The sequence below is a fragment of the Mesoplodon densirostris genome, chromosome 5 (genome assembly GCF_025265405.1).
Source record: "Mesoplodon densirostris isolate mMesDen1 chromosome 5, mMesDen1 primary haplotype, whole genome shotgun sequence".
NCBI lineage: Eukaryota > Metazoa > Chordata > Mammalia > Artiodactyla > Ziphiidae > Mesoplodon > Mesoplodon densirostris.
In genome coordinates, this window is record NC_082665.1 from 93,562,061 (window position 1) to 93,574,924 (window position 12,864).

The 12,864-nt window shown below is 41.3% G+C and overlaps 1 protein-coding gene across 1 annotated transcript in view; it reads right to left on the bottom strand.

Annotated features, from left to right (window-relative positions):
- Positions 1-12,864, bottom strand: part of SLC7A14 (solute carrier family 7 member 14) — a 69,078-nt gene that overhangs the window by 30,683 nt on the left and 25,531 nt on the right. Inside the window, exons 2-3 of the mRNA XM_060100026.1 lie at positions 9,154-9,390; positions 7,344-7,561 (exon numbers count right to left, since the gene is read on the bottom strand). Of these exons, the coding sequence (XP_059956009.1) occupies positions 7,344-7,561; positions 9,154-9,390 (455 nt within the window). The remainder of the gene's footprint in view (positions 1-7,343; positions 7,562-9,153; positions 9,391-12,864) is intronic.

A 12,864-nucleotide genomic window follows, 5' to 3' on the forward strand; every position in this document is an offset into this window, starting at 1 on the left:
AGATTGTCTCAAACTTTCAAAAGCAACCTTTGCTCATCTGTAAAATGAGTTGGTCTCTTCTACAGTCTCTCCTGTCAGGACTTTAATGCTTCAGTTCTCTAACTGGAAGTTCTTATTCTGGGGTCCATGCAATTCGCGGGGGAGGGTCTGAGAATTTTTCAGAGAAAAAAATACATCTTTCTGTTCACTACCCTTCAACTGAATGTTATCATTTCTTTCAATTATGAGTGTAGGTGACTAACAGTACCTGTGACTTTGTCACCAATAGCAATCAGCTATTTTCCCATTGTATTAGTTGTTGCAGAGATCTTGAAATACCACTTGTGCTCATTGTGACTGCCAATTTATGTCAGTTATTAGACATAGATATTAATATTTAAAGCACTAATAACAAAGCACGTTGTTATATCACAATTTAAAAATATTTTTATAACTATATTTCAATATACAATTGACCCTTGAGCAACATGGGGGTTAGGGGTGCCGACCACAGCACAGCTGAAAATTTGAGTATAACTTATACTGGCCCTCTGTATCTGTGGTTCCCCCATGTACTCGGTTCCTTCATATCTGTGGTTCTGTATCTGCAGATTCAACCAACCACTGACTGGTGTAGTACTGTAGTATTTACTTTTGAAAAAAAATCCACCTAAGTGGAACCGCTTGGTTCAAACTCATGTTGTTCATAGGTTAACTGTAATTGATTTCTTTCGAACTCCTATGTAATTAGGTTATTCATTTATAAACACAATTTATACATAGTATAAACATAACTCAAAAGGGGTCCATCGGCTTCACCAGACTGCCAAGGAGTCCACTGCACACAAAAAAATCTAAGAACTCCTGATCTATTCTAATAGAAAGAACTTCTCAAACAAGCAGTTGTCACCAGAGGGGTACTTTCTGGGAGAGGAGATAACTCCCAATTTCACAGCAGCAAAGTCCTCCATTTGAAGATGTGGAAACTGTCTTTGGCATCCAGACAAGGAGGTCAAACAGATCTCACCTCATCGTATGTGGAGGTTCACAGATTTGGAAACGTGCTTTGTTTTCATTTGTCTAAAAGATGTCTCTGGTGTTCAGGGATGAATGATTGCTGGGACTGTAGGCTCGCTAAGCTGCTCCAGTTAAGGAAAGCCTTGCTTTAAGACAGCTTCCAGAAATCAGTCCTGTCTTCTCTTCCTTTAACATCTTTCTTCCCGTACACACACACACACCTCTTGTAAATCATACAGTGACCTTCTCTGACAATCAGTCTAAAGATGCATTGCTCCCAATTAGGATGTCCCACGGCTACGGTGCCATGCCCACTTGGTGTGATCAGTGCTGGATGGAAAGGTCATAGATACTGGAAGAGCTCCCTGCTGAGGATATGTGGGTAGGAAGGTCCTAAATAAGAACTATAGGGCCAGTCTACCCTGGAGAAAGGTGAGAGGTCTGTAAACCATGCCATATGAAGATTAACTGAGGACCAGGGGATGTCTAACTGAAAAAGAGGACTCAGTGGAAGATACCTCCAGACAGAATTGGAGGGACACCTTCCAATTTTGAAGGCTCCAGAGGGAATCACAGAGCCATGCAAATGGGTGGCATAGGACTTGGTTAGGAGTGCAGATTCTGTAGACTGTCAGACCTAGGTTGGTTCTGCCATGTACTAGCTTGGTGACCTAGAACAAGTTCCTAACCCCTTGGGGTCTCATTTTCTTTATCACTTAAATGGAAATAAAAATCGTGTTTAGCTCGTTGGATTGTTCCAGGGATTAAATGAGATAATACAGTCAACCACAGTCATAGAATACAATAGGTACTTAATAAATATTCCTCTTATCAGTAGTATTTTTATTACTATTATAAGTTTTTCTAGAACAGATGAGACCAAGGGCACAAATTCCTCCTCCTCTTCCTCGTCCTCCTTATTTTTCTTTTAGAACTTGACACATTTTTTAAACTGCTCCCAAGAACCAGGAACTGTGCTTGGTGATGTGGATGCAATTATGTGCAAAAAGCACTCTGAGCTTGACTTCCTGGGGCTTGGAGCCTAGAGGACACTGCACGACCCGAAATGCTACCTTGACTGTGGTAACAAACTGAAAAAGATTAATAAATATCTATATTATTTGTAAAACACGGATGCTACTATTTCCCAGATGAATGAAAGTATGGATGGCAATTACTGATAATGATTAGATACCAGAAAATTAACTATGATCAAGTTGGGAAGAGAGAGAATAAGTTTGCAAAGAGAATGTCTGTTAGCCTGAACTTGCATGTGTAGAACTAGAAAGAAATTATGGTTGAAGAAAGACTAAGCAGATCAAAGGTAGGACATCTGGAGGTTCTACTGTGATAGGCAGGACACGGAATTTAACTCAGATGGTTCAAATGAATGATTTCAGTGAAGGCGCTCTAGGGGTCAAGGCTGGGAAGAAGTGAGGAAGAAATACCCTGGCCTTGTTCTCTTCTCACCTTCTGATCTGATGATATCTCCCATTGGCTAAACCCAACAGGAAGCAACCAGCAGGGGGTCTTCTGGAGCACAGAACAGAGCATGAGGGGTAGAGAATGGATCTGGGGACTGTGGGCAAATGGGGAAAAATCAGCACATCTGCCAAGATCAAACAGACTCTGGCCTAACAAGATATAGATTAAATAAACAGATTATGTAAGAAAAGATAATACAATTAGCAAATAGGGTCACCTTTTTACCTGAGTTAGTTTGAATGAGTTTTTCTTCCTTGCAAGCAAATAATCTCTGGTAAATACAAAAGAACCACGAAATGAAACTGTGTATGGGTGTATCTCTACCCAAATACCCACTAAAACTGCTTTCCACTTCACTCTACCCAGATCTCAGATCCGGCCTCTGGTATTTACGATTAGGATACAATTCCATGCATGAAAGAATGTGTGCGGTACCTAGGGGTGAGCATCTGTGAATTAAATTGGTGGGTGAAGTGTGTGTGTGTGTGTGTGTGTGTATTTCTGGGTTCATTTGTACTTTATCCTAACTTTCCTTTAATGTTTTATATAAATAAAAAAACAGTATTGATTTTTATTTGATGACATTAATGGAAATTGTTTTCCAAAGTCCACCTGGTGTAGCTGCTCAGCCAGGCGATCCAGATGGCTCCTTCCCTCTACAGAGGGAAACAGCACGTGCCTCAGTTGCTGGCGGGCCGCTGCTTAATTAGTTGACAAAAGAATGACATTGCTGGCCTGCTACTCAGCGTCTGGGATCCCTAAAAGCTGGCCCTTGTGACTTGCTGATATTTGAGAGGCATTAGGATGAGGCAGCTCTCTGTATTCTGCCTTGGCGTGTCTGCCAGATGTGCCTAGGAGATAATTAGGCACATTTTATAATTCACTCTCAAGGTCACAAGCCAGAACTCCAACATTAACAACATTTCCTACCACCCTCATGCTCCAGATCTATTAGCAGCCTGTCCACAGCGACAGTGGAATGTGCTCATAGGTTCCAACAAGTGGATTCAAATGTGGAGACATGGGAAACAGGTTTTCCTTTGTTTAGAGGCTGTCAGCATTCCCCACAAATACTTGCTCTGAACCATTTTCCTGGGAGCTATTTGTGCTGGTAGAGTGTCTTACTTGGTTAAAGAGAAACCATAAGATAGCATCAAGAACAAATAACATATAGCGAATATGCATCCGACAATGTTCAAGAGCTGAGGAATTGCAGATAGAAGCAGGGGTTCAGCTGAGGGCCAGCAGTTACTTGATATAGGGAAAAAAATGTTTGTTGTTCTTAAGCTCTTCAAGACCAAAGAAGCATTTGACCCAGAACCTGTAAGTGAGTAAACCATTCCTTATGCTATTTTCTTTGGAAGGAAGTGGTTGGAGCAGGGAAAGAGTAGGCTTCTGAGGGGTCCATGGCCAGAGGATGGATCGCTCTTTAACTCTTTCAGAGTCCTTGAAAATTGTGTTTCAAGTCATGTAATGGTATCCTTATAAACCACTCTGTCCACAGTGGTTTCCTCCATCCTGTCCTACCTAAAAGGATTGAAGAAGAAAGTGGACTGGAACTCTGCACTAGTCCCCTTGTCAGGGGTGGGGGTCAGAATTTCCTTAAGGAGTGAAGAAGTTCATGAAGCTGCCAAGTAGGCAACTCGATTTTGTTGACAATTGTCAGATGACAGAGTAGGGAGTGTTTATTCACTTGGTGGATGACATGCTCATGAGAAGGTGTCAGATCTTAAAAAATAGCATCCATATTCAAATTGGCCTTGCTGGACTGGAAAAGCAACCTGAAACCAAAGTCGAGAAAGAACAGGTCTAGGCAGTCAGCTGTGGAGGAAATGTACAACGCAGAAATCCAAGGCCAGGCAGATAGCAGAGAGGACGAGTCAGCATCATCTTCACACTGGGCTGTCCTTTGTGCTCAGATGATGTTTTTAGGCATAGCCACTAGGACATATATTTGAATTTCTTGCAGGGAATATGGATTTGCAGTGAAAAATCCAAAATCCAAGCCAAGCTTTTTTGGTGACCAATGACAAGCCTACTCCAGGTAGCACGTTTGGGTTGGAGTGAGGTCAGTGGCCAAAGGTGCCAAAAAAGACAGTTGGTTCGATGCATGCAAACTTGGGCATAATGGAGTAAATAAGGGCTTTGGCTCATCTAGGACTGGGATTGACTTTCAACTCTATTACAGTCTAGATCTGTGATCTTAACTTTTCTAAACTTCAGTTATTTTGAGGTAAACGTGGAGATCATTGTACTTATCTTGCAAGGCTGTGGTGAAGATTAAATGAAAAGTGTATATGAAAGAGTATGTCATAAGGAAAAAATTGTTAGGGATGGCATCCTTCCTTTCTTTTTTATGCCTGATTTCCAATTTTCTTTTCTTTCTGTAGAAGCTAGTGAGAACTGGGATTGGGTAAATGGGAAACCCCTAAGTCTAGCTTGATTAGCTCCTTCTGTGATGAGGCAGCTCCTGACTGAGGACGGATGTGGAGCCCCTGAGCAGGGAGAGGAGATCCCCCCAAAGAGAATAAAGACCCCAGAACAAAGCACAAAAGGAAGAGCTAAAAGACTGGTTCATCTTCTTCAGCATGGGCAAAGGGTATTTACACAGAGGATATTGACTATTTCCAGTCTTCACATGGGGCCTAGACTACAGTGTGTGCCATTTAGATAAGTTCTTAGGAAGATTTTGAAAATTAAACATGATCTGAGTAATTAAGAAGAGTTTTCAAATTGCTTTGATATGATGTCTCAGTAAAAATGCACATTTGGCCTGGGCCGGCTTAACTATGCCCCCATCTTAATGCTCCTTCTAGCTCCAAGACCCCAAGACTTTGTGAAGGCTTGAAGGAAATGAAAATGTAACATGTCAGATTAATTACATTCTTACTTTTTTTTAAAGAAGGCTCAGAAGGGAGGGGTCATCATACATAAGGCACTCAGTGTAGTGGAAGGGACTTTGGAGCCACACACCTGGGTGGGAATTTCAGTCCTGGCACCGACTAGCTAAGTGACTTTAGGCAAGTTACCCAGCTTCTCTGAGCCTTGAATTCTCTATTTATAAGTTGGGGATAGCAGCACCTGCTTTAAAGTTTTGTTATAAGAGTGAGATAATATTCATAGAGCAGAATGCTGGGCACCCAGCAGGTAGTGGGTAAATTCTAACTCCTTCCTCCTGTCATAATCGCTGTTGCTAACCACACAGTGTGCACATAAAAACATCTAAGATTTTATTCTTGTTTTGCAGACATTTGGTTGTCATTAGTTTTACCACTTGATAGATGAGAAAACCTGAAAGCACAGAAGTTAACTGTTGGCCAAAGTCTTGTAGTAGGTCCATGACCCAGTAATTTCTTACATTGTTAAGAAAATGGTGAGAACATTTTCATGTGCTATGATGAAAATGCAGTTGAGTTCTGGGAAAACATTCTTTCTTTTTCATTATTACAATTTGTTGTTTTCTTATTTGATAGGAAGGGAACGATTTGTATCATAAGAAAATATAGACTTGGGAATCCAGAATGGGGTTAACAGTGTTTCTTTGTCTCTTCTTCTGGTTTTAACCAGTTTTAGGATTTATTCACTTCAAGGGGGAGGGATGAACTCTGCAAATTCTTACTGATAAGCAGAAGACTAGAAACCTTGGCTTAAATTGCTTCCTTGCTTGTTTCTCTGCATTGAACAGCGTGGCATGGTTTAGAATACACAGAAATTATTTTGAGTGTTCTCCAAGAGCTATTTCTGGTCCCTGGACCTCTTGGAGGAAAACCAGTGTAAGCAAAAACTACAAAAGCAAAACTGGTGGAATCCTGGACTTGCTTCTGTCACTGATTCTGGGTGGGTGTGCCTCTCCCAGCGTCAGTTTATTTACCTGTTAAGTGAGAGGATGGGATCAGGTGACCTCTGTGATCCCTTCTAACTCAAAATTCTCTGATTTATATTCAACTATTTAAAAAAAAAAAGAAGAACGAGCTGGTGAATTTTACCAATAAATCCATAAAGTAAGCATTTTTAGTCGTGCTAGAGAAAGAATCCAGGTGCGACTTAGAACTAGTACTTCTCAGTATAAAGAATTTGCCACTCGGACCTTCCCATCTTTCTTTAGCATAAACCACACCATCAGATCACAGGGATGAGATCTGAAAATGTCCTTTTGGTCCAGCGCACTCTCTTGCCAACCCCCAGACCACACCAGGTGGGCTTCTCTGCTCTCAGACCCCAGCAGGACTCTCCACCTTGGGTCAAATGTTGGGATTAGATTTGAAAACTGTTCTTTTCTTTTTCCATACCCAGGCAACACTCATGCTTTCCTCACCCGCCCACTCTCCCGGCCTCCTTTACTGCCTTGTGTACTTACGGACTGTCTGAATAGACTGTAGAGAGATTCTGTAGGACTGAGCTGTTCTTGTACAGGCTATGGAGTCAGACAGTCCTGGCTTTGGGTCCTGACTTGGACACTTACACTGTGTGCTTAATAGCAAGCCATTTGACCTCTCTGAGTATGAGTTTTTTTCATCTGTAAGACCAGAATGTAAATATCCTCCTTGCAAGGTTATTAGGAAGGTTAAATGAGATATTATATGTGGAGCACTTAGCGTAATATTAGGTATATTGCAAGTGACCCGAACTTCAAGTCTATTATTGTTTTCCACATAAAATAGGATCTCAAATGTTTGTGAAACAAATAAATAAAAAAGAACCACTTCTTCAGAACATTCCAATTAAATTCAGATAAAAGAGATGAAAAGAGTGCCATGAAGGTTATGAGACAAACAGCATTTTCTTGAAAGTATGTCTCAGACTGTCACAGGGTGGAAAGCAGAGCGTGCAACAGGTACACTGGGATTTAGGAATGAACTCACCCCTGACCAGCCGTAGGGCAAGAACTGGCCCTCAGCCCAGTATTTCCCATTGATGAAGAAGAAGCCTGCAATCATGATGAATACCCACACTGCCAGGTTCAGCACATTGAGTACGTTGTTGAAGCCCACAGAATTCTTCACCCCCAGTGCGACAATGATGGTGACGATGACTGCGATCACCAAAGCCAGAAGATCCGGGTATGATTGTTTTCCTTTCCCTAGAGTGGAAAGACATGAGCTAATATTGTCCAGGGAGAAAAACTCCCAGGCCTACCCCGGTGCATCTGCACTCAGCTCAGAGAAAGGTGGTCAGTTTGTTACGGAGGGAGAAGGAACTGTGTGTGTGTGTGTGTGTGTGTGTGCGTGCGTGTGTTCACCTCCACTGTGGTTCACAGGTGTCTATTTGCAAATGGGAAGGTTTTGGTGTATAGGTGAGGCGGCCTAATATCCTGGACCAAAAATTGGAACACATGATATGACAATTACAGCAGTGTCTATGGAACCATCACATGGAACATCCAAAATCAGGACTGTCCCAGGACATTCAGATGTATATATGGATCTGACATGCATGTTATTTGAACTGTTTTATCTTCATTGTTGTTTAGTTTATAGTCCATAAATTTCTCTTTGTTAGCAAATTTAGAAATACGTGTCTTTGAAAATTATTGGAAGAAGGGTGTTCTTTCCATTTGAGTGAATGTGGTTGCGGAGAAGATGGCCGGGGAACATGCCCCGCTCTTTTGGTCTTGTCTGTTGGCCAGTGGACTCCTGCCCTCTATAGAATGGAGACGGCACTGCCTCAGCAGTCACGCTCCTGGATTTCAGCTGAGCTCTTGCCTGTAACCAGCTGTGTGGCCTTGGGCAAGTGCCTCCTTTCTCCGGACCTCATCTGTAAAGTGAAAGGGCGGGCTACCTGGTTTTGGAGGACACTTTCAGACCTAAAATTCTATGAAATCATTATACTGAGAAAATGTGGTCTTCATATTTTTTATCTTCTCATGGTATCTAGGTGCTCAGCATTTTGGTCAGTTCTTCTGAGATAAGGGCACCAAAGTCAAATGACTTGCATGCAGCCACTGAATTAGTCCCTGGAAGTTCTGGGGCAAGACCCCAAAGCTTCCTCAACTACTGTTTAGCTTCCCTTGAATGTAAAGGGATAGTCAGACATCAGGATGGAAAGTGGGTGGTAAGTGAGGCTCAGAGCCTGAAGTGTCAAAGTATTTGTTACATGAGCTTCTGATTATTTAGTATTCACTCATTTCGGTTACTCATCCATTCTGTTTCTTTTAGAAATATATTTTGTTATTTAAAAATTAATGCATGCTTATTTATGAAAAATTTTTTAAATGTTCTAAGGAAACCACTGGAGAAGTTCCTTATAGTTCTTTTTCCTGTATTCGTTTTATTTTTATATAGTTATTAACATGATGCACGTCCAATTTGTATCCTTTGTCATACAGCATCACATCAAAAACATATTCCATGCTATTACAGCAGTCTTCCTGGTCTTCCTTTTAATTGCTAGCTATATAATATGCTGCCCTAGTTTATGTAATCATTGTAGAATATTTAAGCTCTTTCTAATTTTTTGTTATTATAAATAAAGCTGTGATGAACATCTTTTCATATAAAGCTTTTATGGAAACTAGAATAATTTCCTTAGGCTAGATTCAGAGGGGAATTACTTGGCAAAAGAAGATGTATTAAGGCCCTGGATACATTTTGCCAAATTGCATCCTGAAAGAGGAACCCATTTATTTGACTCAGCAAGTTTGCATGTTGGGGTTAGAGTCTGTGGCAGTCTCACCCAGGCCGTTGAGGGTCCCCACGCTGTCCGCCATCCGGCGGCTGACCGTGTGGTTGGCCAGTGAGTCAAACATGCTGCTCAGAGCGCTGGCGCCGGCCGCAGTGCCAATCAGGTACTCCAGGATCAGGTTCCAGCCGATGAAAAACGCCACAAACTCCCCGACAGTGACATAGCTGTAGGTGTAGGCTGACCCGGTGGTCTTGGGGACGCGGACTCCAAACTCTGCATAGCAGACACCTGCATGGGACACACACATGGATGATGGATTTCAGGAGATGAGCTAAACTTCTGGTGGTTAACCATCTTGGGTAGAAAACACTGGAAATCTCTGGGATCTTAGAACAAATAGGCAAAGTTTTATATAAATGAATCAATTCAAAGTTCTAATGTGTTCCAGCTTCACTTCTGGAAAACTTTTTAACCTGAATGAATGCCAGAACTAATTCTAAGGAACTATTAGAAGCTGATCTTTTTCATTAGGAAAACTCCCGGTTATTGTATGTGTCTCTGTCATTGTTCCTTAGGTGTCAGATATCCTGAGTGAACATGGATCTAACTCATTATGACCCCACAATTGATGGCACCAGGGTTAGATTATGCTAGCATTCTTCTCTTTCATTTGTACCTGTTACAAAAGGTGTTCCTCATTTGAGAGTGATACCTCAAGCAACCCTCGAAAATCCTGTACTATACTGGTGGGTGGGTGGGTAATAACAATGCAAATATAAGTAAATGACTAGTTATTAACTAGGAAATTTAGCACATACAAAAGGTAATTTAATGAACACTTTTAGAGTGCCTACTATGTGCTTGGGAAGGTGCCAAGTGCTGGGACTAAAAAAAGACAAGTAAGGTAGGGCCCTGCCTTCAAGGGGAGCTATACCAGGAAATCAGCTCACATCATAGGCTGTATAAGCTCAATAATCCAGAGACATACAGGAGCAAGGAGAGCAGAGGTATGACATATGCCTCAGCTGGTTTTGAGGTATGCGGAGGAATTAATTGCACTCAGAAGGTGGAACATGAGGCAAAGACATGGTGGGGAGAGACAGTATGAAGCTTTGGGTGGAGTGGGATGTGCCTGGGGGGTACTAGGAGGGTCTGAGGCTGGAGAGGCAAGCAGAAGTCATGTGTTTTCCAAAGTGGGTCAGGGCCCCCTTCCACCAGAGTCATCTGTTGAATTGTAGTTTCAGGAGATGGAGACCAGGAATCTGCATTTTAACAAGCTCCCCACTTATATTTGAGAAACACTGGTATATTGCCTCATTTTTTTGTTTTATAGAATTAGAGATCAAATTAGAAAGAGACAGGGAATATACCAAACTTCTGGAAGTTGGGAGCATATTCTACATTGTACTAGGAACTCTGGATTTAGGGCCAATGGGTGGGGTACCAAGTGGAAGGACAGACATAAGACAGCTTGGAGGAAATGCACCAGTAATGGGATATAGGAGGAGGTAGAAGGGAACTCAAAGTAAACTTTACTTTCAGTCCCAATTTTGTTAAGAGCCAACCTTGAGGTTCTCTCATCACAGATCAGGGAAAAATTGTTCACTCTTTTGTGACTAAAGAGAACAAGTTTCTTCTCCTTTTGAAGGGAGTAAAATCAGTGCAAGGAAGCAAAAAGAGAGATGTCAAAAGCATGGACACAATGAATGATTAAAAGTGATGCACTGTCTCTTTTCCTTCCACTCAGTGGTATCAGTGCCAGGGCGTCCGTGTGGAAGGAGCACTGGACCAGCTGGGCTGCCCTCTTGTCTTGACTCTACCTTGAACCTGTGTACCCCTATACGCTGTTTCCTTCCTTGTAAAGTAAAGGAATTAGGCTGGGCTGCTGTCTTAAGTGTCTTTCTACTCTGACAATCTAAGATTCTATTGTTATATGGAATTTTGCTACAAAATATATTGAACATAATTTTCTTTTACATTAGTTACTGTATTGTCCTGTATTATGGAGATGCTCTCAAGGCTAGCAAAGCTGTTTGTCCCTACCTTGAATGGCCTAGGCTGCTATTTATTTTGAGTTTCTATGTCATCCCCCTTCCCTCCACTTTGTAAAATAGTTTTCATCCACTTCCTGGAGGTCAGACTCTCAGTTGTTTCTTCTTGTTGCTGTCGCAAGGCTTACATGGAGCAGTCTGACCTCCTCCTATTCTAAATTGCTGCTTCCAACACCTGATGTTTAAATTGTTAGGGTGAGTCTAAAATTAAGAGGAAGTGGTGTCAGAAGGAAGGCCTGAGGAACTCTATAAGGAAAGTATAGAGTGTGTAAGTGCTGAGTGTGAGACCTGGTGATATTTTCTTGGATGCTTGGCGGACTTGTGTAACTTATGTGTTCTTTTCTCCTGAAGGGGGTTGAGTTTGCACATAGAGTAGGTTTCTTTTTAAGTGCAGTATAAGGAAGGGTTTAGGAGGTAACTAACTTATTCTCTGTAGTGCAGGATCCACATCTTTACCCAATAATTCTTTTTTTTAATGTTTATTTATTTATTTATTTTCTTATTAGTCATCATTTTATACACATCAGTGTATACATGTCAATCCCAATCTCCCATTCAGCACACCGCCACCCCACCACCCCGCCGCTTTCCCCCCTTGGCGTCCATACGTTTGTTCTCTACATCTGTGTCTCTATTTCTGCTTTGTAAACTGGTTCATCTGTACCATTTTCTAGGTTCCACATATATGCGTTAATATACAATATTTGTTTTTCTCTTTCTGACTTACTTCACTCTGTATGACAGTCTCTAGATCCATCCACATCTCTACAAATGACCCAATTTCATTCCTTTTTATGGCTGAGTAATATTCCATTGTATATATGTACCATCTTCTTTATCCATTCATCTGTCGATGGACACTTAGGTTGCTTCCGTGTCCTGGCTATTATAAATAGAGCTGCAAAGAACATTGTGGTACATGACTCTTTTTGAATTATGGTTTTCTCTGGGTATATGCCCAGTAGTGGGATTGCTGGGTCACATGGTAATTCTATTTTTAGTTCTTTAAGGAACCTCCATACTGTTCTCCATAGTGGCTATATCAATTTACATTCCCACCAACAGTGCAAGAGGATTCCCTTTTCTCCACACCCTCGCCAGCATTTGTCGTTTGTAGATTTTCCGATGATGCCCATTCTAACTGGTGTGAGGTGATACCTCATTGTAGTTTTGATTTGCATTTCTCTAATAATTAGTGATGTTGAGCAGCTCTTCATGTGCCTCTTGGCCATCTGTATGTCTTTGGAGAAATGTCTGTTTAGGTCTTCTGCCCATTTTTGGATTGGGTTGTTTGCTTTTTTAATATTGAGCTGCATGGGCTGTTTATATATTTTGGAGATTAATCCTTTGTCCACTGATTCGTTTGCAAATATTTTCTCCCTTTCTGAGGTCTGTCTTTTGATCTTGTTTGTAGTTTCCTTTGCTTTGCAAAAGCTTTTAAGTTTCATTAGGTCCCATTTGTTTATTTTTGATTTTATTCCCATTACTCTAGGAGGTGGATCAAAAAATATCTTGCTGTGATTTACGTCAAAGAGTATTCTTCCTATGTCTTCCTCTAAGAGTTTTATAGTGCCCAGTCTTACATTTAGGTCTCTAATCCATTTGAGTTTATTTTTGTGTATGGTGTTAGGGAGTGTTCTAATTTCATTCTTTTACATGTAGCCCTTCAGTTTTCCCAGCACAACTTATTGAAGAGACTGTCTTTTCTCCA